This window comes from Opisthorchis viverrini (assembly GCF_000715545.1).
Source record: "Opisthorchis viverrini unplaced genomic scaffold opera_v5_4, whole genome shotgun sequence".
Classification (NCBI taxonomy): Eukaryota; Metazoa; Platyhelminthes; class Trematoda; order Opisthorchiida; family Opisthorchiidae; genus Opisthorchis; species Opisthorchis viverrini.
Window position 1 is genome coordinate 1,789,290 of NW_008751660.1, and position 26,824 is coordinate 1,816,113.

The window sequence follows — 26,824 nt, forward strand, 5'->3', positions numbered from 1 at the left end:
TTCTGTTGTAGATCAGACCCTTATCGTTAGAAAAAAGTTGTCAGTATGCAATACCCTATCTTGATCAGAGAATTCAAGTAACACATAAGGATTCGTTGACGCAGATGTGATCAAGCGATCTGTAATCTTTTTTGAATCAAAAGAGTGAATTCTACGTAAATTGCTAATCTTGGTGCCGGATTATTAAGTATACAGGTCATAGGTTTTGTACAATTCTGCATTCTCAAGAAAAAATCTTCCACACATACCGGAATCCTGTAATTTTATGAATGAACCGCCTCTGTTGTTTAGTCTGAATATGCGGGTACGACTAGAGTGCCCTGCAATAAGGCATGTAAAAAATTGAATTCACCAAATAAGGGATTTCCACACATATATAACAGACAACCTAAAATCCAGGTAGATAATGCAAGTGACAATAACCATGTGTTTGGAAATTAAATAATGTGATGTGGCGTGCAAGCTGGATGTCCTTGGTCATGATGGTGACCCGCTTGGTATGAATAGCACACAGGTTAATGTTCTCAAAGAGATCAACCCAGTAGGCCTCGCCAGCTTCTTGTAGAGCAGAGACAATTGACCTTCGGGAGGTCGATCTTGATTTCTCGGGTGATTTCCCCCACCTGGTGTTGGAAGGGCAGTTTACGAAGGAGCAGGTCGGTGGACTTCTGATAACGGAGAATCCCGCGGCGAGCGACGGTCCCACGCCTATAGCGGAAGGCTTTCTTCACACCACCGGTGGTAGGTGAACTTTTGCGTGTAGCCTTGTTTGCAAACTTGCTCCTCGGGGCCTTCCCACCAGTACCCTTATGGGCAGTCTGCTTGGTGCGTGCCATCTCTGTGTGCTTACTGACTTGGCTATTCCTTTCTTTATTTCATGGTTGTTCTTCGAGTGAATAAAGTGGGATGTCGCTTATGACTCACGTGAATTCATCTCCTTCCCATTCATCACGGATGTTTCAGATAATTGCTGAATGGCTAGAAGCTCAATCGTGTAACCTGAGTGGAATTACTTTTGATTGCAATTAGTCAACGAAAAATTCTTGATTGTGCGAAATTCATTTGCACGCATACATCCATATTACATCAATCAAATGTTAAATATTCGGCCTGCGTAGCCTAGTCGGTCGACGAGCACTTTTTACATGGGTGGCCAGGATACTGGTGTGTGTCAGCTTCATAGCCAGTAAGAGAAAACCTTTTTTTGCATCCCCAAACGCAACGGAAGATCCTATACTAGCAAGTGTTGTTTTTTCGATCCATCCTACCTTTCACAGCTACCTTATACAGCTCGTATTACTTCAAGTCGGAAAAAACCACCTGGTAACCATATATCCACTCCAGGAGCGAATTAATCACACTGCTGATCAGCCACTATTAGCCGAGTAGAGCAGTTCCCGGCTACTATCCTAAAAGCTGCGGGTTCGAATCTGCCCCAAGGTTCTCCCTATAGCCCACAACGGAGATGAAACAGTTGTTTTCGGCCTTTCAGCGAAGTTTAGACTTTCACAAAGAAAGTCCAACTGAAAATTTCAGATCTTTTTACCCGTAAGAATCATTTAAGCGTCTTACGGAGGATCATCCGTGATGTAATTTTTGGATGCCTCAGTACGAGGTGTCTAGACAGTACAGATACTTGGGTCTTTTTGATCACTACATCCAGCAGGCAGTGCCTAACAGTCCAATCTGATCCAGCGCTGATAAGGACGGGCGGGCTGATCTGAACTTATTCCCATGGTAGTCACGTATCAAAACCCATTTGTGATTGTTGAAGCACCAGACACTCATCGATGCTGAATGGGTAAACAAATAAGATAATTCAAAATCAGAAACAAAAAAAGTACACGAGAGTGCAATCTCTTAAATATGAACTAAAGTGTTCCACCCTAAATGATGATTTGATAAATTCTGTAAACACCCTGTTAACAAAAGTCACTATTTTAGATTTTCACTGGCAACGCTATGTGTTGCCAGTGGTGTTATCGCATCAAGTTGAGTAAAACAGTTTGATAATACGTCTCCAGGCTTTTAGATGATGCGCAAACTGACAATAGTTTATGCGTTGGCTGATTTGCGTTTCTAAATCTATTTCAGAATAACAGATGGTGATTATTCCAGCGTGGGACAGTTAGGACAGTTACTATTTACTCTCCGCCTGCTACATTTGAACTTATCGTTTTCTCGGTGCAGACCTGAAGGACTAGGGATGGCATGGCTGATTTGAACGAAAAGTGCCAAACCCAGGGTTTACAAATGTTCAAAACCCCATACCAAATCTGAACCCGTGGTACACAAGCGATGCGCCTCCGGATAGCCAACTGTTGTTAACTGTCATTTGTATGATGTTCACGGCTAAAGGAAACTAAACACTTTAACTCGCTAGATAGAATATGATCAGAATATTTGAAAGTTGGTTGCAATATGCGTTGAGCAGATCATCATCCTTTTAACACTATATATAGTTAATGTAAAAAAAAATTCTTCACATTGAACTCGTGCAAGGTTTCTTCAGCGGAAAACAGCAAAACAACGAAGAAATTTTTATTTAGAAGTTGAATCTCGATCCTTGGGAAGCCACACGGTTCGGTTTATCCCCAGGCGTTTCAGGTTACAAATTAAATTTCGTGATTTTACTTATTTCTTTAATTTTGACGCCACTAGTGTGTATTTTAGATCTTGCAAATAGCTGTGGTGGCGGTGGTAGTTGCTTATACACAACTCTCGGGAATGGACCAGAACCATTGATTTTCTTGATTTTGAATGAAATATCATCCCGTGCATGATTATTCTAGTGTAACTCTTCAGTGTTAACAAGCAAATACGAAAAGCACATTGTCTGCATATACTTCCACTCAAAGCATGTAAGCGAAAAAGCGACCGACTAATCGACCGAACTGGTGTGCGACACAGTTGTTGGATGGCCGTTGACAGAAAGAGGCATGTGGAATGGGAGAAGCTCGGTTTCTGCACCTGGTTCGAACAAATGAATAATCACAAACTGTAAACATTTTGAAGGTAACCCACTAATTCGAACGGAACTTTTTTGGAATGTTTTGAAGACCGGAATTAACATATTACCGCAAACAACGGTAACTAACTGGAATGTGTTAAAATACAATTTCCTTGAGGTTTGAAAACCAACAGGGTAAACCCGAAAGGGCGAACAATTTCCCACTGGACTGCCAGTACCAAATTACTGATGACAAAAGGGTCTTTGTTATTTAAAGACTGGAAACTCGTTGCGTAACTACAGAAAATTTTCCGTATATTTTTTATTAATTTTCATGAGACTGCTAAGAGGACCTTCCTATAATACAGAACATAGACGGATTTTGAAAACCAATAGAGAATATTGTCAGCTTTTTTCTCAGTTGCTGCATGATTTCCCATCAGAAGCTCTATCTTGTGACCCGAATTGACCCGGGGCATGTTGGTGCAGTAATATGGATCAGTAGTATGAATTACAATCACGTTGTAATTTTGCTTGGATTCAGAATGAGATAAAACAGTTACTTTCTAATATAACCTCTCTAAATTGTTTTGTGCGGGTCGAAAACTTGGAAGCTGCTTGGGAAAACACCATATATTTATGTCAAAAGCATCATTTGGTTCGATTAACCGTGGCTCTCCGCACCTGGACTACGTCACGCGAAAAATCAATTTGTCATGTTTTATGGAATAAGGGTAAAGTAACTCGCCCAGCCGCGGAAGTGGATTGTTCTTTTATTTGTTTCCAGGTGCGAAATACGTCATCATTTTTATGTAATCCGTTGAGTACACCAAGAGAAAACATCGTTTTGACACAAGATTCTGTAGCATTTGGCAAAGACCGTTTGGTTGGGGGGGGAGTTACGAAGTTTGATTTTGTCGTGTTTACACTGCAGTCATAGCTACAAGCTTTCGAAGAAAAAAAACAAATTTTCGCTGATTTTTCCAGCTTCTTTTCTCGAAAATCATAGATAAAAGATAAATTTGCGAGAAACTGTTTGTCCAATTCCAAATTCACCCAAACTGTTTTGATATGGTATGGTTTTACCTTACTTCCACGCAACAGGTTTATCAAGGGAGAAGTACTCGATAAAAAATCGTTTGCAAAATTTTTCTTATTTCTCATCACAATATTGCACACTTACAGTATCTTTACCGGGAGAAACGAGGCCAGCCTGTTCTGGAGACACTTTGCTTTGGGATAGTTTCTTGCAGGGTAAACCATCTCACGTATCTTTAAAGTACCATTTGGTTATACTTCTATCAAGGGAGCCCAAAAGGTAAGCTTCTTTTTGAAGTTTTCTTTAGTACTTAAATCCATGTAAAGGTTGAATGTTTTCTTTTGGCTTTCGCAGCCTTCCTTCACAGTTTCTGAAGAGAATCGCCTCCGTTGTAAGGACAAATATAAACTGTCAATCTTCGGGTCCACTTCTAAGGCAGAAGACAATCTTGGATAGAAACAAATATGGCAAAATCATATTTTGTTAGGCCCTCACATTTACACTTGTCTCCTTTCTTCATCGACTGACCAGAATCTTCCCTCCTCTCGATAAACGGTTGTTTGGCAAGTTGAATGACATGAATTAGGCAACGCGAAACAACACAAAGACTATATGGACCGCCCTGCCTGAATACAGTGTTACTGCTTAGTACAATTTACGATTCTGTCGAATTTTCAGTAAATTTAGAGCTTGCTGATAACGTCTCGACCTCGAAAAAAACATCAAGGTGCCTTTTATTCTACTAGTAGCTTCCTCAATAAAATAAACGGAAATATTGTCACAAGTATCAAGTTGGTCTTGGCTAATCAGAAAAACAACGGTCATAGCGGCAAAAGTTGGGGTTCTTTTTAGAAAGACTGAATATGGCTGGCTGACTTAAATTTCGGTTAACCGGGGTGACTCTGACACTATGTAAAATAAGTCTGTTGTACAGCAAAATGAACAATAAAATAACGTGGGAGGTTAGGCTGAAATGCACACTCTTAGTCGAATGAAACAAGTGGCTTTGCAGTAACACAAAATTCTGCTTCAAGCTGAGCCGGGCAAGGGACATCCTCAACCCCTTTTAAGGAATTGAGATAAGATATGACATCGTGCAAGCGTTTTCATAATCCCCATTTATTTTTTTGTTGAGTTCTCTCTTTTATTTAGAATTTCTGTTACTTTGCTGTTAAGGCTATCCTTTAAATGATAGCGTATATTCAGTTGTCCTTGCTCATCCATTTGTACAGGATTTCGGTAATAAGCCGTAAACAAGGTGAAACACTTGCCATACTATAGCCTTACATCTGCCATCAAAGTTTAAAAAAGATTCTGTTGGTACTGAAAAACAGAAAAAGCATTAAAAATGCAAGGACGATACTCAGTGATTGGAATAAAATATGAATCGAACCGATGATCAGCATTTGGGAATCTTGGTTCTTTGATAAGTGGGTAAGCCTTCCGCTCCCTTTTACCGGATTGTTCTTTTTCTGCCGTTAGAGCTCTTTGGTCCAATTTACTTAATTTGAGCGCTGTTGTGTTTGATCCATTGCTAAAGAAAAGTGATTACACTCTGATGGGACATTTTTTCAATCCACATAAGGATTGCTGTCGAACGATACATTGTCCATCATTGTGCATTTTTGTCGTAATTATCTCCCTTCTTTCGGCTTGCTCAACAAACTTCTGCTGGCATATCCTTTGGGCAATCAATTGTATCACTGGCTGCTTGTGATTGCCTCTATTCACTTCAGTTTAGCATCAAAACTGCCTAAATCGAATCGGTCTCTGGGACGATTTGTCGGATTTACTTTTCCATTCGGAGATAGTGGGAGGCGATCAATTAAGCACTGGATGAGAAAAAACACAATCTGGTATCTTTCAACTTGTTATCCCTGGGCAGAACTTGGAACCTTTTATGTTTAAGTCGGCTGGAGAGGAAAACCACAGGAAAACCACAAATACGCTCAGTCAGTTAAACTAGTGGCCGGGGGAGTTTGACAAAGAGCACTAAAGTTTTGACCAAGGAAGATTACGTCCATACGGTTTCTCAAAACAAACCGCTCCTTATTTCAAAAGCATGCAAAAGTTTTGATGGTTTAACCACTGTTCTTCGGTAGACCTCTCCTGTCAATACCCACATCCAGAAGGTGGACGCTTTTGTGGTTGAGCGGAACACGCCATCGCATTCAGTGGCACTAAGCCGCTTAAAAGTGACTTAGAAAACAAGGAACTTGGTTAGATCGATGCTGTTATTAAGTGGGGTGTCTTTTACTAAAGAACAAGTTACCAATGATCTGCGATTGCATAAGCACCTGTCGATTTCCGATCACTTTCATTTTAGTGAGGCAAAGTTATTTTAATGGCGAAGGCCAATCTTAGTTTTGAAAAAAAATGTACATCGTTCCAAGGAGAGTTTTTGCACACGAAAGTGCGCAAACACTCCTAGAGTAATTCTTTATTACATGACAAACAAATGTTTTCCGGTATGCTGAGGGCAAACGACTCTACAAACTTAATGAACTTAATCTTGGAAATAATCCATCTCTTTTGCGAAACGCTTATGGAGGCCTAAGAAATGCCTCTGGAATATCTTGACTGTGTTACATCAACGTAGGACCAATTATGAGAGCATAGCATATATTCCGTATGCTGGTGTTTGACAGAGTCAGGTTTTATCGAAGTGGTTATACCCGATACGCTGTGTTATTTCTGCCACTAGCATAAAATATTACGGCGTCCTTATCTAGATCAGGGCAAGTAAGTGGGTGTAGTGCGTCCGAACTAAAGCTGCATAAAATGTGCAAAACACAGAATCCTCCTTTAAGATTCCTTCCTTGTAAAAAAAAGTAGTTCGTTGAAATCTCTATGAGTGTTGCGATGCGTGCATTGAACTGTCTTATACGAGGGCCCCACCATCCAAAAATTCCAAATGAGACGTGTCTTAACTTATCAGGCCAGACTCATTCGTCAAGCTAAGTGCAAATCCTGATACGCGCGACTGAACCGTTCAATGCAATTGTCAATCGTTGAGCCTAAGCATTTGTATATGGCGTTTATCTGAAGACGTTTCTTCCTGAGGAAAAGAAGCTGCCAACAAAAAACGTGGCTCTGAAAGTTCCTAGCACATTCAATAGGACTAGTTGTGTGCTATCTTATGTGCCCTTTAAAAGGGTTTGTTCCTTTAAGGAGAACTATATCGGGTTTTGTTTACATCGTACTCCATCTCAAACGTTTTCAGAAAGCAACCAATCTGCAAACTACATAATTAAACGTCTTCGTAAAATAAAAAAAACTAGACATATACTCTTCGGATGATTGAATGAATAATTAATGTGAATATGCCTGCATAGCACTTTATCTGTCCGTTCTACTCCGAAATTTTACAAAAACATTTTTACTATACATCAGTGAGACAATAAAATTGAATAGAATAGAATAGAAATTGAATAGAATAGAATTGAATAGAATTGGTTTTAGGGACACTCCAAGTGTTAGATGTACTACTTCTAGAGAGATGAAAATAAACTTTTCACATGTGTCATGCGCTAACGCGCTCGCTTTTATTTATAAGTACTCTGGAATTTCGAAAATAACTTAAAATTTTATCTACAAATACTGCCTTGAATTTTGCTGCAAAGAGGCGCCTATCACCATTGGAAATTGATGGTTTGAAACACTGCACTTTTTGGCATCCCGAACAATTGTCATACTTTGAGTTACAACTGACGTTAGGCAGGCTAAAAATGCTTCGCAAGCTCTTGTACACATTTGGCTTTGTTTCAAATCACCTGCTCTATTGACATTTAAATTCGTGCTGCAAAAAGTCGAGAAGTTTGGCACCACTCGTGCAGGCAATGCAAACACCGTGTCACAATGATATGCTACATATACGCTGTTAGGCAACCTTAAACACCAGCTTTTCCAAATATGTATATTCAAGTTCCAGAGAAAACTTACATTGAGGCTGCCTTCTAAACAAATGCTTGAGAAGTATGCAAACGAAGCAAATTTTACGGACACACTGAACGAACTTGCTTTCTTGGTTTATTCAACCCAACTGGTATTTTCTATATAAAACCAACAAAATCTGAGGAATCTTCTGCGTTGTTTCTAACTGGAAGTTACCGCATTGCTGTAAAATAAAGTATTACTTAAAACTAACTGCACAATATAAGATAACTTTCAAAATATCACAAACATGTTGCAAATATCGTATGACAAAATAAAATTGTTTTGAACTTTTTGCTGAACGGATTAGTATATCAAACTGGTCGGACAGTCCAGTAAACTTTCTTTGAAGTTCAAATCCGACAAAACAGTAAAAGCGACAGGGTACAGAACGAAGTACGTACATCTTGGAATCGAAGCTCACCAACCACCGACGGACTAAAAACTTGAAATGTGCCAGGATACGCATTTCCGGGTGAATGTTTTTATATGCTACAAATTTTCCATCAATGGTTGCAGTAGACGCAGGTAGCACCAACGAGATTACGATCTCTTGTTTTCAGAACAATTATTCTAGGATAAATCAACCCCTCTTCGTTAATCTGACCAAAATAATTACGGAAACTATACGGAAACTTAGTTACGACAAGTTATGAATTATTCATATATGCCTACGGTAGTGGAAACGAAGCAACGACAAAAGCATCCAAAGATCCTACTTAGCCCAGATATTTATCCAAACCGGACAGCATCTAATCTCTATGTGTTTCTGTCCAGCAAAAGACTAACGCGTGATGGCTTCAGCTTCATTTTGCAGACCTAGGCCAACCATAACTGCAGCGGTAAAGGAAGGTAAATTATTGAAATATGTACAGCGATTAAACAACTCCCCTGATTTTTCCATCAAAATACACCTAGTTTTAACTAATAGACCGGAAGTGAGATACGCTTACAGTCCTTATAACAGGCGATTAGGTCTGTCGCCTTTTTAGCAATACATCATACTGTATCTCTGATGTGGTATGACCGAGTGCGAAGGTACATACATGAGCTGTCACCAAGCGCAATAGCAATGTTTGTCTTATGCGTGAGACGTTACGTCTACGAGTTGACCTGTCGTTTAGCCCATATATACATCGATTATATGGACAGAAGGCCTGAAACTTTAGCAACACGACTCCGTCTGATGTGTTTCATATACTGCTGGATCACTCCAGCTCAACTTCGGTTGAATCACACAGAATAGCAATCCAAACTCCACCCTTTTTAAGGTCATAGAAAGTAACAAACGGGCTGACAGACTGACGTGCGTTAATGCAACCCTGAATGATCATTTCAAGCGCCTGTCCTCTGCTAAAAAAGATTTGATCCCAACTTTAAGTCTGCCGTGGACTGCATGTCTTTGCCCAGTTTTGAATGAATATAGTCATAAATCTTATACAACAAGCACGCGGTATGTGGTCGCGCCGTTTGTGGCCAAAGTTAGAATGTGTAAGCCTTTTACTGAACTACCGCATATATATCCAATCAGGTCCTTATTCTTTCTTTCAACTGACTGCTTTCTGGTTAGGTCATAAAAAATTAAGTTGATCTTTGAAAGGTGCCTAGGGTTTTACTGCCAAGAAAAAGCCGTCGCCATCTAACCGGTTTACAATTTGTCTGTGGATCGTATAAATAGCGGGGTGAAGTTGGTACTTACTTGGAAAAACTTACACGCGTGAGGAAATTTTTCCCAAGCCGAATAACCGGTATACAATTTGTCTGTGGATCTTATAAATAGCGAGATGAAGTTGGTACTTACTTGACAAAACTCACACGCGTGAGGAAATTTTTCCCAAGCCGATGGTTGAGTGATAATTGTCGCAGTGCTCAATGGAGAGTTTGGATATTCGGTCTTTCTTTGGGTGGTTTCAAATTCAGTTCAAGGTTAGCTTGAATTACTCCTCAAAAGGTTCAGACTATCTAGTAGTGTTTTCCAATCAGCATTGTCAGAGAATAAATTCCACCTAAGCAACCATTGATTTCGTCAGTTCCTCGAATGGCTGTCAGTCAAACATGCAACAATTGGTAAGCTGTGGGTTTTCACGATTTTAAGTTATATTGACGTTTAAACATGGCGTCAAATGTTGGAAACTAAATTTCTTAGCTATGGTATGAACATCTAATATAATCAATGAAAACATGCTCTTCGACTGGATAAACACAGCCGAAATGTTCAAATCAGCGTGCCCGATTATGGTAGAGAGTTTAGTTTTCAACTAAACCAGCCAATATTTGTGCTGATTTCTAGACCATGATAGTCCTAATTTCCAACCGGTCATAGCGATTCCTAATTCTGCCGCTCGATACTAGTATTCTGTTCAGATTGCTCCGATTGTTTTAGTCCATGCCTAGAACTGAAAACCTTTTCGGATCGATTCTTACCAGATTCCACTGTGGCTAATTTTTGTCAGATGTCTAGGTGAACGGAAAAATGCCGGAAACTAATATATACTGGTAGTTTATTATCCCTAAGAAAGAATCAATTGTCTAGTTATCTCACCAAAACACCGACGTCCGTATGAATACCATACATTCCATTCATTTGAGGGGGGACAGTGCTTTATTTAAACGTACAGGAATCTCGTTTTTCTCGCAAAAAATGCGCTCTGGACTGTTAGTGAAATGTTTCGCACGGGGGTTTCCAAAGCATGCGCTTTATGACTAAAAAGGTAACTTGCCTGAAAATGAACGTAGTTTCCCAACAGTGCTCGTGTAAATATTTCCTGAAAAATCATTATTTCCGCCCGTGCAATATGTTGGCAAGTTTTATCAACACAATTATACTCTGATATGATTTTCGGCTGTCAACACTCTAGATTGGTTCCACTTGTGTTACGTAAGCTTACTAAATAAAAACATCCCTGGCGAGATACAGGCTTTATTTTTGTTACTTGACATTCGAATATTTACCAGTTGCCAAGTAAAGGTTCAAAAGTAAGCTGACAAAGGGCAGAAAAGAAAATACTTTTTGCTGCAACACGGCTTCTAAAAACTGTTCGACAGCGGACGACCGGTTATACCCTTCTTTGAGCTCAACATATAGGCACAGTCACCAAGTATCTGTCAACTTTACTTGGCGGAACCTATTTGAACCCAAACTGAATGGTTTCTGATAATTACTCGCAACTGCATATTTGTTACCCTTTCACAAAAAACTCAGCTGAATCTCTCTTTCACGAAGTTTTCCAACTGAATATACTGCACAAGGTTGACCAATGTTTCACTTGATATGCTACTTGAGATATGGCAGTGTATTTTCATGCATCGACCTACTCGTAATTCTTCTGACCAACAGCCTACGACCGGTGCAGCACATTCAGTTAAAAATATCGTAAACCAGAGATTTAGCTTTCTCTTGTAAAAACCAAATTGACATAAAAATAACAGTGTTTGCCGAGATATAAGCTCCCGTTTCCTGACACACATCTGTGTCTACGAGGTGTATTCAGCATGGAAAAACCAGTTTGTAAGAGGTCTTATCATTTGATAATCGTACCAGTGAAACACCTTAACTGACACTCCAAAGATGATGGAGTGCTTCGTTTTAAACCAACGCTTTATATAGGCTCTTCATTTTTTGGAATTTCACCTTATGTGGATCCTCATCTGTTAAGTCTAAGGTGATATATTCACGCTGACGTAAAATGAAGACTCACATGCTGAGGTGCATGCGACCTACGTTCTTCTCCCAACCTGTTCTTCAAACTTGTCAGCAATCGGTAATGCATTGCACCTGTGTGACTTTGGGTATAAGTGGTGTATATTGTTTGCCATCTATATCATTCAGTCTCAGGTTCACTTGTGTTATCATTCTTTGTCTCACACAGATTTTTAGAAGTTTTACGGACAGATCCATTAAATGGGAAAAGTTCATTTTTTAAAAGCCGTCATGCGAGACCTGCATCAAACCTATACAAGATTGTGTGAAAGAAGTCAGAAAAGCTTTCATGAGGGAAGAGGCCTCTTGATTGGTTAGGATAAAGTAAAACACTGAGTGCGAGTCAGTGCTGACTAGGTGCTTGTGGCTAAACGATTTGGTCTTCACCTGCTAGCCAGAAGGTAGTGGCAACAAATTACTCAGTATATTTTTGAGGCACAGGCCGCTGATGACTCATCGTAAGAATAAAACAGCTGTAAAGTGATTCTCCGCTTTTTGCATAACATGACCTCACTCAAAAGAAGAAAATGAGGATAAACCTACAATTATTCAGCATTTTTTCGGTAAAATGCTTAGTTATAAGAAGCCTGAGGGCTCAGAGATAACCAGGTTACACGGTACCAGCCTAGATACCATTAGCCTTCCTCCCAGTAGTTTGCCAAAGTCAACAGTATGTAATCTCATAGTCAGTCTGCGATAAAAAAGGTATTATTTGCAGGTATAAACTTGTTGAGTTCAGTTTTATATTCAGAAGCAGAACCGAAATTACATTCCTTTTGAACAAAATCACTTTTTGCTCCCACAAACTGTACTCACTTTTCGAATTCACCAAAGAGGTGACTACTATATCTAATTAAAAAAAAATGAGAGCTTACATGTTCAAACTCCTCTGAATTAGGAAGTCATGGAGTATAGGCGTAAATATTTGTATTGCTGCATGATGTCTGTAAAGAAGAATTGTTTAACTCATTTGATGGATGATACACTCAACTAATAGATGAAATGTAAGTGACTGTGAATTGCTGAAAACCAGTAGCTACACAATGCAGGTACAAGGACTTCAGTGAAAAACAATATTGATGATTTCTGGGTAAAAGCTCCTATTTTTTCCCGAAATACACCTCGAAGTCTTAAAAACACCTTTCGAAGATCGGTTGTTTGGCGATGCGAATTCCGACAGATGAGTCTACTTACCTATTTATACTCGTGCCCGGTAAAGTAGATTTTCTCTTTTCTGGGCTGATAACCTGAGTGGTGTAGCTGACATGTGCTCGAAGACTCAAATCAATCTTCAAACACAAAGCACTGACCATGTCGAATCCGATTAAATTTTATTCTGTGTCCATCTTTGTTGACACGCAGAAAGAACCTTTTCTGCGTATAACACACTTCGTGATTAGGAAGAGTCGTCCTAAGCTGAAGAACAATCAATCAAATCCACTCATTCTTACCTTTTCATTCGGTTCACAAAGATAAAGTTCGGCATTGGATCATGTGGTTTTAGAACCAATAACTTCATGAAAATCAGGATACGAAGCGTCTCAAAATGAACGTAGACCCAAAGCGTTTAAATTTAGTTCTTGTATGATTTGGAATTGATATCAACTGCTGAGCTGGTGGAAGTCTGGTTGTGAAGACCAATGCTCTATCCTAGGAAGGGGTTGTTACGATTTTTGTCTGTGAATAAAGTTAAAATAGACACTCTGTTCAATTTACTTTTTCAACATGCTTTGTTAAAAAGAAGTGATGGATGTTCAAATCACCAAGTGTTTAGTACTTGAGCTTAGTTTATTACCCCTGAAACGGTCATACTACTGATGGGGAGACACGCGAGTAGTATCTGTTGTTCGTGGAATTTCGCTTTGCGTCGTTTGAAAAGGGGGATCTGTTGCGGAATTCGTGGAATCACTTTGTAACAGTTGCTTAGATTTGAGCGAGGAATGATTGGAATCAATGGATCTCCAGGAAAGTTCAGGAAGACGCGTTCATGAGAAGGTGGGTTCCCAGTTTTTGTAAATGAGATGCAAATGAGTTTTGCCTCCAAAGACAAAAATCGTAACAGCCCATTCCTAGGATAGAGAATTAGTTTTCACAACCAGATTTCAGCCAGCTCAACAGTTGATAGTACTTTAAGCCTCAAAATTCCGCCAGTTAACTGGTGAAATTTTCAACCTAACTCCAATATCTCTATTTTCCTGTAAACACTTGTTCACCTAATCTCTTTGTTTGCAGCGAACAGGCTCACTTATCCCAAGAACATTCATATGTTCTACTGTTACATTTTTAACAAAAGACTACTTAAGAATGAGGACTCTAACGCAGTAATCCGATTTGTTTTACTGGAAAATTTGCTAATTTCGTTTGAAATACCCAGACATTAACGGTTTGTTTGTTGTCAGCGTCACACAACAACGATGCAACAGTTAAACCCCCACATAGCTCGAGCAGCCCTTCAAGTTTTCGGTTGGTTTGGAAAATTGGATGCGCCTCCGGACGAGTGGGATGACGTGCAAATCAAGCAGGTTAACGCAAATCATTTGGCAGAGTAATCGATTTCGTGAGATCTGTGGCTGGCAGGTTTTCACCGGCTTAGTTTAAATGAACAAATAGTTGCAATAATTGTAGACCTACGCGTTTTACCACTTAACTGTAATTATTCTGAGCGAGATAACTTACATAGAGTTGCCTAAGCAAATCAAAGGATTTGATTTTAAGTAACGGTTTTGCAAAATTTTCAGTAGACTAGGGGCTAGGATTTTCAAATTCACCAAAGCTGAAATCATTATTGTGTCTTTGATTAGTTCGACTTTCAGCAATCAGCAGATCAAGTACTACTTTTCGCGGTGAACCGCATCCATGAGTTTCCAAAATGACTCCCTGGAGAAATTTTCATCCGTTGAACATACTGCTCAACGGAGACTTCTAAATTCTGTGTACTTGCAGCTACTCAAATCACTTTTGACCTGCCCACTTAATTAAATAGCCAAATAGCAGGCTTTTTGTCATCATTCGAGAGGCCATCAGTAGTGCGTGGTTGCATTCCACCCACCAAGAAATCAACAGTTACTTAGTCAACTACCACTGAATGTACCCGAGCTGGGAATGTTCTGAAACATTAAATTCTTTGCAAAAGGAAAAGTGGATGCTACCCTAAAAAAGGGTGTAATAATGCTGTGTTGTCAAAAACATCACCAAAATTAATAGAGAACATTTAAAACATGTCTATTTATGAATTCTTTACTTTAAGTCAGTTGTACAATTAAGGAACAGTGCTGCACACCCTAGATTATAGGCTGAAACACTAGCATTTCTGACAAAAAGTGATAAATAAAACACCCGTGTCATTGAAACGGGAAATTTGTAGTTGTTTCTCTTCTACAGGAGTGAATTAACCCTTTAAAAATCATTAAAACCCTTCCTATTTGATTCTAATAGTCTTCTTCCTTTGACCGTTGATTGTAATCAGCATGGTATTTTATGCCTATAAAATCGTCTCTTTTATAAGGGTGTTTGGAAAGTTTTCTCAAGAATTTGGTGCTATCCGGAGTGAATAACGATAAAAAACACAACAGAAATTTGTGAAAATGCTTCTAATAAGGCAACATTTTTCGATCAGCATGAGTGACCTGTGACAGAATTAGAATAATTATGATCAGTAATCAGAAGTTAGAACTGTATTTCGTAAACAAATTTGTTGACTAATGTAGAATCAACATAATTGCTCAATAGACAGACGTTTGTCCGTTTCACATCAGAATCTGCCATTTCAGGATCGCGTAATAATTGGCACAAATCTTTATTCATGGTGCTTCTGAAAAGCAGAAAATAATTCACATATCGAGTATACAGCGGAAAGACCTCCAAAAAGTCATTGTAAATACAGTTTTATCTTTTTTTGACTTCTATGCACGAATTGAACAAAGGCATTTCTGCCGGTGATTCGCACAAGATGTCCGTTATTGTATTTCATTGTGAGTTACTTGGTCTCAAGCCGAGTGCTCATAAATAAATTTTATCAGGCGTCACAATAAAATCAGTATAAATAATGCGAAATGACGTTTTGTAGAAAACACAGAACTTTACATAGAAAAAGTTACGGTTAATCAGTGCAGCATACTTTAGAAACAGCATATGAGAATCTTGTTCCTTGTTAAAATCATCATCCGCAGAGAGCTCCTAAATGGTCTGGGGAGATTCACAATCCTAAATTTCTAATGCCGGCTTAAACATAAAAAATAGTCATAGCTAGCAGAAATAGGTTGCACTTAAATGGTACGATTCTGATCACCATGTTCAGGCCATATGATCTTAGTTGTTGAAAATTCACCTCTAATGATGGTTAAAAAGTAGTCCGCACAATTGGTGCATAGGAAACTTTCCGTAATCTACGTGAGAGTGTGAGTGTTAAGTCATCTGGCTGAACAGGTCAAACATTATTATTGGTGAATCTCAATTCATGTGACACGAGCTTTTCGCTAAATGCCGAGGCATTCCATTGTTTCTGGTCTTTTAGTCTGCTACACCATATCCACTGGCTACACAGAGGCTACTGCTTTTACATTCTAGATCTTCACTACGCAAGCTCAATTCCTGTTTCGAATAGGAGAATATGGCTACCATCCAGGACAGCTTATGCGACCGATGGATGTTGCTGAAACCATCAATGGTAACTACCTAGTTTCTGACTTTGAGCTGCACTGTGTGACAGTGTACAGCCCCACTGGATCATACATCTCACGTTTCGGGCAGCGATACCTCTCCGGCCCCAAAGGAATCATTGCGGATCGGAATGGACGAATTTTAGTTGTAGATCAAAAGTCGTGCATGTTATGTATATTCAAACCGACCGGAAAGTTCATTAATCGTTTCGGCGCGCGTGGGAGCGGAGATAACCAGTTCACCAATCCTTTCTCGGTGGCAGTGAATTCACAAGATGAAATTTACGTGTCAGACTATGCACAACACGCGATCAAGGTGTTCGACCAAAATGGTTTATATCTGTTTCGATTTGGGGAACATGGAATAGAACCGGGAATGTTGCATGCACCTACTGGCCTGGCATTTGACAAACAGGACAATTTGTTTGTAAGCGACTGGGGAAACAACCGAGTACAGGTCAGTACCCTTTATATTTGTTGATAAACTTTTCTAGCCTTTTTTAATATCGGTCTACATATTTTTCATATTAGATGCAGTCCATATGATCATTTAGCCACTTCAGTGGCCTGCCATTATGCTGATTGAAATCATGAGATGTTCTCTTTTCGGAAAAACGAACTTTTCCTAAGGAAGAGGTCATCACAAATGCAACTGGTTGACAGAGAACAAGGCATCTATAAAATTCTCCCGCGTCTCCGTTTACGGTGTGATTAAACTTTTTTTCCAAAATGGAGCAAATGAACCAGGCATTCTTTCATTTTTGATCAGAGCACTTAGTGCTTCCACATCGGAGTATAAAAACATATTGAAAAATTATTTTTCGAAGAGTGACCTGGAAGAAGCAGCATTTTAGGATAACGACACAAGGCGGTCTCGAAGTTCAGTTGATCCAATTCTGCACAACGGCTGCTGAGACAAATTTAGTTCCAAAGAACACACTAATTCCGTCGATTGTTTATCTGCGGACTACTGCGAGTAAAAGTAACAGAGCATATTCCTGATGCTATATGCTTCTGGGTGGAATTCTGTTTAGAAAACGGAAAGGCAATTAAGGGATGACTCTAAAAAAGCCATTTAATCAAGAATAAATGGTGGTGTGTAGAAATTGACTAAGTAGATCCATTCAGTGTATCGTTCGACGAAGTAAGTTCATCGATAACACTTCAAAAATTGGTCGTAATATTTGACCCAGATGTTATACATGGACTTGCGCCGGAAACTATCATAAAAACACCTAAGTAATTTCCCAGGATTTCCGAAGAATTAAGAGTCAAGGTAATGGATTTAATCTCTCAGAAGACGCAGTTTCATTTGCATTGATGTTGGGCGTTACAAAACCATTATTTTGATGGATAACACTGAACAAACCCATTCTCCTAACAGTGTATAAAGTTTAGAGCCAAATGATATTCTCGGGTTCCAGTACTTCCTGATAAACTGAAAACAGCGTTACTACAGCTGCGTCTGTACAAAGTTCGGAGATTTACACATGGTTTTTACAAGTGTTTTGCGCTTAAAAGTATATATGGAAACAAAATAATTTTTCGCGCCTTTCTACTCTCTAGGGATGAAACGAGTTTACCGGAGGGGTCCAGTTTATTCAAAATGATTTGTAAGGCAGACTGTTTCCAGTTTATTTTGTTTTATTTCACAATGTATTTCGTTTACTTAAGGTGTTTTGACTATTTGAGACACCACCTCTATTTCACCCTTATTTGAGTCGAATATATCGGCAGTAACAAGTAGAACATTTACAATTATTTGGCAATCATTAGTTCGCTAAAATTGCGGTTTGTGTCACCCGGTTTCCATCGAAATACTTCAGTTTTCAGCCCCACAATCACTACCAGCAGCATCAGAGACACTGCGTAAAAAGTGCGAGATAATTGATGGTGAAAGTCGCATTTGGACAAGTATGTCAACTGACAACGTTTTTCTTCCAAAGAAATGTGGGTGAAATTTTAACACAACTATTGAATATTAAACACGGTTTATAGCCCAAATCCGCGTTTCCACGTACTCTTCTTGAGGTGATGGTGGGGCATGCATGTTGCATTGGGGGTGAACCATCTAGACTTCAGTTTATGGAGGAAAAATACTTGACCATTATTCATTACTGACAGCAGTACAACGCTAGTATGAACCAGTATTTAACTGCCATAAAACATAATTCTGATAGTTTAACCAGCAGAAGTTGAAATAAAAGCCAAAGAACTTCTAAACTGTGAACCTCCTCAGTACAAAACAATCTCCATGGTAAAATTATGCTGTATTTTGCCTTAGGAAAATAAGCGCAATCTGATTTTCCTGTCAAGCTAGTAGTTTGTTTTCTTTTTGAAGGTCCACTTTAGGAGGCACAAAATAGGACAGTCAGCTCTAAAGCCCGCATAGCCAATTAGCCCATCGTTTGACCGTGACCGTTGGCACATTACAGAATATAAAATAAATACTTCTAAAAAGAAAGAAACCTGTGATGACCAAATTGTAACTTCTGTGTGTATGGCATTAGGCGTTTGAATACCTTCCTTATTTTTCTTGCTATACCCGGCTAAAAACCCCTTAATGATAGGTGAGTCAGATTTCTGGTCGATGGCTTTGCAAGAATGAGCAAAACTAACCTGCAACAATTTAATATACGCCAGCCAAGACAACAACAACAGTCGGACTAAAATTGGAAGTAAGTTCCAACTGCAGTATCCGCTGCAACCGAAAGGGTCAGTAACCTCATAAACGGATATGTCTCATATCGATTTATATGCAGAGAAATCCAGATCAGGTTCTGTCTCGCTCGGTAAACTCTCATTGTTGATGAAAATGAAGAGTAGCTGAACAACGGTCAACAAATATAATTTGAGGATTCCTGCATAACCTGACTGTAAGAAGTTGTGTGTGGGAAAGACAGTTCTACCTTGTTCGCAACTTCGTCAAGTAAGAAGCGCACTTTAGCAGTATTTTATGCGCAAAATCTTGTGAAATAATCTAAATTTGCTCTTTCGTTTTAAACTCTGAGAGAAACGTTTCAAAAAGCAGCTCAGCCAAGTGGCTTAGTTTATGCATTTTTCAATCTTACATCACATAAACGAAATGAACAAACAAGCTTACTTTTTAGCCCTAACCAGACGTTACATTCACTTGGGTGGTCACCTGGAATTCTACAAAGGTAAAAAAACATACTGCCATCTGATAAATAACGGTGAGTTCCCGCACAAATATATTGGAATGTAGAAAGCACATTTGTTTTTCAGAAACGGTCAATTCAGTTATAGCCGGAAATGGGATAATTTATTGGGAGTCTTTCACATAAAGTTCAGCAACATCAAAGGATTAACGAGGTCGCATCAGAAAATTCCGCCAGCTTTAGCTGCATCTGTTTTTCGCCTTAGCATCCAACGTTTCTCTCCCAGAACAAGCTTGCACCATGGACCATGAATAACTAACAACTGTTTGAATAGTGTTATGCTGGTTGTTCACCTCCAGCCTTGAATGCAGCATATAGTCTCCACCCAGTCACGAAGGAACGCAATTTCGAAGTGTCTTTCTTATAGTTTATAAAAGCCGTATTTCGCAAGGACCAGTCTGCTGTGCTCCTTTTGCAGCCATTCAGCCACAAAGGTGACAATTCTACTGACTAAAAGAGCACGTCTGCTTGCAGCTAATGTAACATGAGAACTGCATGAGCTACATAGGCAAGATACTCGGACAACCAAGCTAAGTATTTGGAGAACGTGCCGTTTCGTGTTCACCGTCCAATCAGGCGCAATCAGATGATAAATGCTGTGGTAGTCTAAGTTGCGACACGTTTGTCGGTCCGTTCAGTGAACACATCGAATGCTCTGATAAGAGTACTTTATCAGCCACATCAAACTATATTAACAAGCTGCATGAAGGCCAATTTTATCCAGTGGTTTCAAGGCCCCGGTAAAATCATTTGCTGTTAAAAATAACTTGAAGCAGCGTAAGGTTTTTCTTCCTTGTGAGAACTTAAGATAGAGCTCCTGTGGAAACTCGAAAGAGGTTTGGGCATGGAGACGACGGGAGGAAATCTATTCATTTCAACTGTAAGGCAATAAATTTATCGGTCCCGCACTTAATCCGCATGTGCACAAAAGCTAACATCTCGAGCTCCTGTTTCGCAGTTCATACTGGGTGATCAGAAAGATGAGTGATAAGAAAGATGACATTGCGGGTAGAACGTTTCCGAGACATTTGCAACTTGTTCTGAGCAGATTGGAGCAATTTTTACCCTAGACGAAGTAGTAGTAGAAACAGCCAAAACAAACTATCGGTAAGGGCGTTATTTTGAAAATTCATTTTTGGCACAGTAGGAACAGCGAATGACACCGTGTCGTAAACTGCCAACTCTTGCCCTAGATGGCTAAGACACAGTAAGAAACATTCAGGTTTCTTGGGGTGCTTTGACAGATCTTACCTGGGGCTATTCTTAAGATCCCCGAAATTAAGCAACTAATTCGGGCGTAATCTTGTAAATAGATAAGCATGTGCAATACTAATGTTGCTATTCTTCGAGTTTAATTAATAGCAGTTATTGATCGTGTGCGACTTGATCCCATGGTCAGATTATTTTTTTCCTGTTTTGCCGAAGGAAACGAAGCTTTTACATGACAGAATAAAAATAACACAACCAAGAATTTGGAAGTGTAAAAGACTATTTTTAGAGGATATTCGCGGAGGCGTGAAACAAGGGTTGATCAATATGCAAAAATTCGGCAAATTATACAATAGAAATCTGTCAACTATATCGAAGAAGTGAATCTGTTGAGCAACAGCAAGGTCGCCTATTGGTTCCAGTCACTGAGTTGTTTCTTATGCTCCCGGTAACAGTATTCTTTGTCTACTGTTTCCTAATTTTAATTCACTTATTCGCTTTTATGGTCATTTGTCATCCGGTTAGACTTACACAACTAGAGTTTACAGCTGTTCGTTGGTACCTGCTCACATAATTTCATTAGGGTCAAACTGCCTGAAATTGAGGATATGCCGACATCTCGCTCATCCTTTATGTTACGTCCAAATTATCTTTAGCAAAATGCTACTCCAAAGGCGAGTCCGTTGCAAAGCATACTGCACAATATCGAAATTACAACTTCCCCTTCTTTCGGTGACTATACTCAGAGTTGACTCACTCCCTCAGGAGACCCTCTTCTTAGTTCTTCTTTTCAAGAAACTGGGGCACAGTTTTCAAAAACAACTCCCAAAAGTAATTAACTAAGAATCACCCTGCCAGAATAGAGTACCTTTATATTACCATTGAAAATCCACTTTAATTACGCTGACTTCGAAATCAGAGCCCTACTCTGTCAAAGTACAGTCAAAATCTGGAGTAAAATGCGTCATCATTTTAAAATATTATTGTAAGGTTTGGGAAAGCGACTGCTGGACAGACTCAACATATGGAGCTTATAAACACGAAACTGTTAACAAAACAACTATAGCGCATTTCGCAAAGTGATTGGAGCGTACCATGGTGTAACGGTTTGTGTGTCTCAACAAGTCATCGATCTATACTATGGGCTATCCGTGGAACAATCGTCGAGTCGATCCTAAGAGGTCTGAGAAACTTTCTTGTAATCCTCCAGGTAGGGATATATGTGGTGACTTGTTCCCTAGAAAATGCAAGCAGTTGACAATTCCCGTCAAACACCGTGTTCTTGAGATTGGGTCTTTGGACCAACAGATTTTTCGGGCTTCTGTCGTCTAGGCCGTAGAAATGTCATCAGTATTAGTACAAAAGCAGAGCATCAGTTTTTGAACACTGCTGATGACAGTTGTGAATGATAACGTGTACTACTCAAGTCTATTCACCTGACGCTACTGAGGTACCAAGTTAGCTCATTTTCCTGGTATACAATTACAAATGCAATAAAAATAGAATTGCTTATCTCTAACCACTGGAAGAAATCTGAAATTCAGTTCTTTGTTTGATCCTAAAAGTTGGGTCAAATGCTGTCCAAATCGGAGGCGCAGTGTATAGCCATCTCAGTACTGCTAGCATTTTCAACGGAGATTACAACAAGGAACCTCTGGGATAAAGGGGAAAATTATCCCGCAATTTACCTAGGCTCTGATATTTCGTCAAACCTGAAACCAAATCAGCTCGAGTGACAGGAACATTCTGTTCCACAATATGAGTCAATAATAGCCGGAGATGAATGGTCAAATACGGAAAATGCAATCAATGTTTGTAACTTTCCTAGTTTCGTAACATACGGAGCGCTTCTGCATGTTAGCGGAAATCTCGGACGCACCTGTTAATTATTGTTTCTTTTCTACGAGCTTGGCGGTTGCTTGGCAAAAATGCTTGGTTAAACAAACAGATCAATGAACGACATCTGCATGTTTTTGTGCAGTTCGTGGCAGTCTAATGAACCAACATGCTGTCCTATGGGTTGCCCGGGAGATCTCACACCTTCGTATTTTCCAATATTTTCCCTGTAAGCAAGTCAACCTCTAGAAAAATTTTAATGATAAAGCTGATTCAATTCATAAAAGTTCACCTCACACTAGTCTTTAGACTTTATGAAGATGAAGGCGTGGCTAAATATTTAATTGAACCTTTTTCGTGGTTGTTATCAACTTTTAGTCAGAGCTTCTGATTACGAGACATCTGCCAGTGATATTTTCGTCACATCCGTCGTACAATTACCGGGACTTCGTCGTATTACTTGTTTTCACCCCATTAGCTAGGATCGCTGCTTCTTGCGTGGTCTCTCCTGCTGGTTTATTATCCATCACCATCAAACTACTGTCCATTTCTGTCTTACACTCGATTAGATACAATCGACTTCAAGTAACCGTGCGCAAGTTATTGTGTGTCAATGTGGGAGCGAGTGTTTCGACTGGGCAGTCGGAATTCGATCACGGTTCCGTCATGATAGACAAACCCTAATTTGAGACGTGTTACCATTGATCTCAGTATCGTGTGGTTGTGCATCCATGTGCATAGTGCTTTTCCCATCGTTTAGTTGCATGCACACAAAACGGTACGTGCGCATCAAACGAATGCGTTTTCTACTGGTTCATTTTAGAAAAATTCGAATCGGACCTTTCAAACGGACTATGTAGGTGACCAAGCTGAAGGCTTACCTTGTTGCTTAGTTAAAATCAGGGTTCATTTGGTTCTGAAGCTACCAAGAGTAGGAGAATGTTTTACCACCACCCCTTCATCCTGCATACCTTTATTGTGCATCAATATACTACTTGTTGAAGTTTGATTCGTACCAGTCTGCGTATATCAGCTGAAGCTGAATATCGTATGCGGCCAAAACGTGATGAAGGCACTCTGCTTGATATTCTTAATGTTTTTGAAGCAAAAATGTATTGTCATCCGGGGAGAAAGTACACACATGGATATTGGCTGTTTCCACTCTCGATAAAGTGTCGAATTACTTGTCAGGTTCACCCGGCTATTAGCGATTGATAGTCAAATTTCTTCGTAGCACACTTTGGCATACTAGAAGGCGGTGGTTGGAATCCATACTAATCTTTTACGCTATATGTACTCCTCATTTTAACCGGTATCTTCGTTTACGGCTTTCTTCGCTTACGTTTTTTCTCAATGTGCTGGCTGCAACTGAGTTTCTGTGACGCACTTAAACTGATTAAAATGCGTACCTGTCCGGCATAGTATTTGAACAATAATTCCTCCACACCCCTGTTTTCTTATGATTTTTAAGGTGAACAAACTTTGTGTTTCACCTCATTCGTGCTGTTCCTAAGGGTTTGGTATCAAACTTGATCGATTGGTTGTTTATTTATAACAATCCGATTAAGGTGAGACTCTAAGCAGATCCCTAAATGTTTTTTAAGGAAAAGTTATTTCTGACTGAAGGGGAATAAAATCAACCTTATTCTGCATGTGAGCAGCAAATCAGTTTGTATTAAGCAGAAAGCGAAGCATCTACATATCGTCTGTTGTGTCAAACGACCGAGACTAGGTAGCCTTATTAATCAATGGGACGCACTTAACCAAATACCCGAGTTGTTCTTGGTAACAGCGATCTATTTACCTTCTTACTTCTCAAGTGCTTGATGATTAATCATAACTAATTTAAAGAAATCGCTCATCTACCTAGGCGTGAAGAAAATATTCATCAAAATTCGTCGACATTGGAGATCACGCTTGACCTAAGGTACACACGCAATTCTGATCACTGTTTATAAGACAAAATCTTATCCTCACTTGGCAGGTTAACCCACCTGACCAGAACAAATGCAACAGCTTAAACTGTGTGATGGGTGTTGGAAGTATCCCATATTGATAAAGCTTGTCCATATTTTGAGGAACCAACTTTAGAAAAACTATCTGAGAGCAAAAAATTAGGACAACACGCACATCGGATACAAAAACTGAATTATTTGCATCCCAGATTGAAATTCCCGCGTCGTTGTTGACGTTATCAAATTTCTGGGGACAAAGCAGTTTTTTTCGATTTCCACAGTTGGAGTTGACCATCCGACCTAGTCCGTAAACGGGAGTGCTATACAACAGATACTGTCGCTTTGCAAATTAATTTGCTTTTAGCTGGCGATTTGTCTGAATCCAAGCCAAACCTTTGGTGTATGATATCCTTCCACTAAATAAAAAAATAAATTAAAAATTAAAAAAATAAGAGAACGCCGCGATCCTCGAGATAATGCAATATATTTTACTGACATGAGGCACTTTTCATACCATGATTAATTTATAAATGTGTATGTTCTACAAAATGTTTACAATAAGATGAATGGTAAAAATAGAGAAAAAATGGCCTACCAATGATTTGCTTAAATTCATTACAGTATCACTGACATCACCGGAAAATTAACGCAACTTCAGCCTTTAACTAGCGGTTTGGTTTGCTTGGACTCTACATAGTCCTACCAAAAACTCCTAGACAAGAAAAGCCGCTCAGCACGAGAGATCAGCATCGCACAGCTCTTGAAGTGTGTGCTTTGTGGCGAACTATCGATCAGGGTATATTTCTCCAGCCAGCTTGCAGCTGCATAGACATTCAATGCTTCAATGGAGGGTACTCTGCTGCCAATAAATGTTGGTGATTTGCAGCGACTAATCCCAGGAGAGTGTTGTAGAAGATGGACGCGTAAACATACATGGAGATGCTGCTAGCCGTTGATTGTTGTCAAGTTTAATGGTAGCGCAAACGACGTTGTTGAACAAAATTTCCAGATAAATACCAAAACCAGATTCCGTTTTCGATGGCCACTGTTATTTTCTATAAGCATGTCAGTTTAATGTGGTCAGATAATAAATCATGATTAACCTCATTTGCTTTCGACTCCGTCTTAAACTGATAAAGTGAAGGTCACTTTGAATCCCCGAAGTCGGTGTTTTTGTGAATTAGCGCAATGAATTGCCGTCGTAGCTTGCATCTTACTACATTCCCAATTACACCTTACAGTAGGGAATCACAATTAATTCCTGCAAATTTATTTGAACTGTTGAAAGCCCATCCCATCTTTTATCCTCTGGCATGATATTCGTATGAACATTATCGGTTAAACTGACACCGTCCTTGAAAATTTGGCTTTTATTTTTACATTTCCGGTAAACCGACTGCGACTTGGTTTATCATTTTAGAATCAAGCCTTCACTCTATCTAGTGCGGATAAAAATTTTGGAACACTTAGCAGTTCTTTCTCTAGGCCATTAAAAAGTGGAGATGGTTACCTATAGTGACAATATTCGCCGACTTTTGTACAGTCCGTAATTGTGAAGACACCAAACCTGTGTCAGAGTTACACTCCAGTTCGAAAAGCAGCTTGCTCTATTCGAGAGCTAAACTTGCCTATTTGCTAACAGGCTGATACGGATTTCCTCCTTTGTACGTTGAGTCGCATGGGAGTAAGCGCGCTTAAACACGGAACTGTGAGATAACCTTACCCAGACACAAGCTACAGACCGGTACAGAGTTTCTCCACTCTCCGTGGCTCATCATTAATCTACGGAATAATGTTCGAACTTACTCTCTTTTGAGTGAAAACAACTTTATTTAATTCAGTGAACTACCTTGGCACAGACGAGCATGCGCAAAATTTGGTTTATGAGATCCCGGTCTGTCACACAGGGTGAAAATGCGAGCTACCAGCAACCAACCGGCAGCTTTGCGGAGGAATGCAATTCATCTGATAAGAGCAACTTTCATCGGAGAGGAGCCAACCAACAAGTGAGACTATAAGGTGGATCGCGTAACTAGAGGAATAGTGGCCTTATGGTCGTTGGCTTGTTCGCTGAGCTGGGCAATTTGGTTGCAAACGTTTCATCACCAATCGAGGTGACATCATCAGTGCGTAGTTGTGCGTAGCAGTGGGTTAGTGGCTGTGCGTTCAGTAGTGTTACGTGTGTGTTGATATACGTGCTGGTAGCCGAGGATGACCTTTGACCGCGATTAGTTATTCCGTCGGGCGGTTCCATTGGTTGTTCTTTTTATCCCGTGTCCTCATTCGCCGATGCCCACGTGACTTTTGAACTTGACATCCCTCGCCGTCGTAGTCTAGTCGATGTTGGAGTGACCTTTGTCCTTCC

General features: G+C 39.7%; 1 protein-coding gene across 1 annotated transcript in view; it reads left to right on the plus strand.

Moving 5' to 3' along the window:
- T265_12537 (hypothetical protein) overlaps window positions 1–26,824 on the plus strand; it is a gene marked incomplete at both ends in the record, with an annotated part of 48,720 nt that overhangs the window by 11,617 nt on the left and 10,279 nt on the right. Inside the window, one exon of the mRNA XM_009164261.1 lies at window positions 16,189–16,737. Coding sequence (XP_009162525.1) covers window positions 16,189–16,737 — 549 coding nt within the window. The remainder of the gene's footprint in view (window positions 1–16,188; window positions 16,738–26,824) is intronic.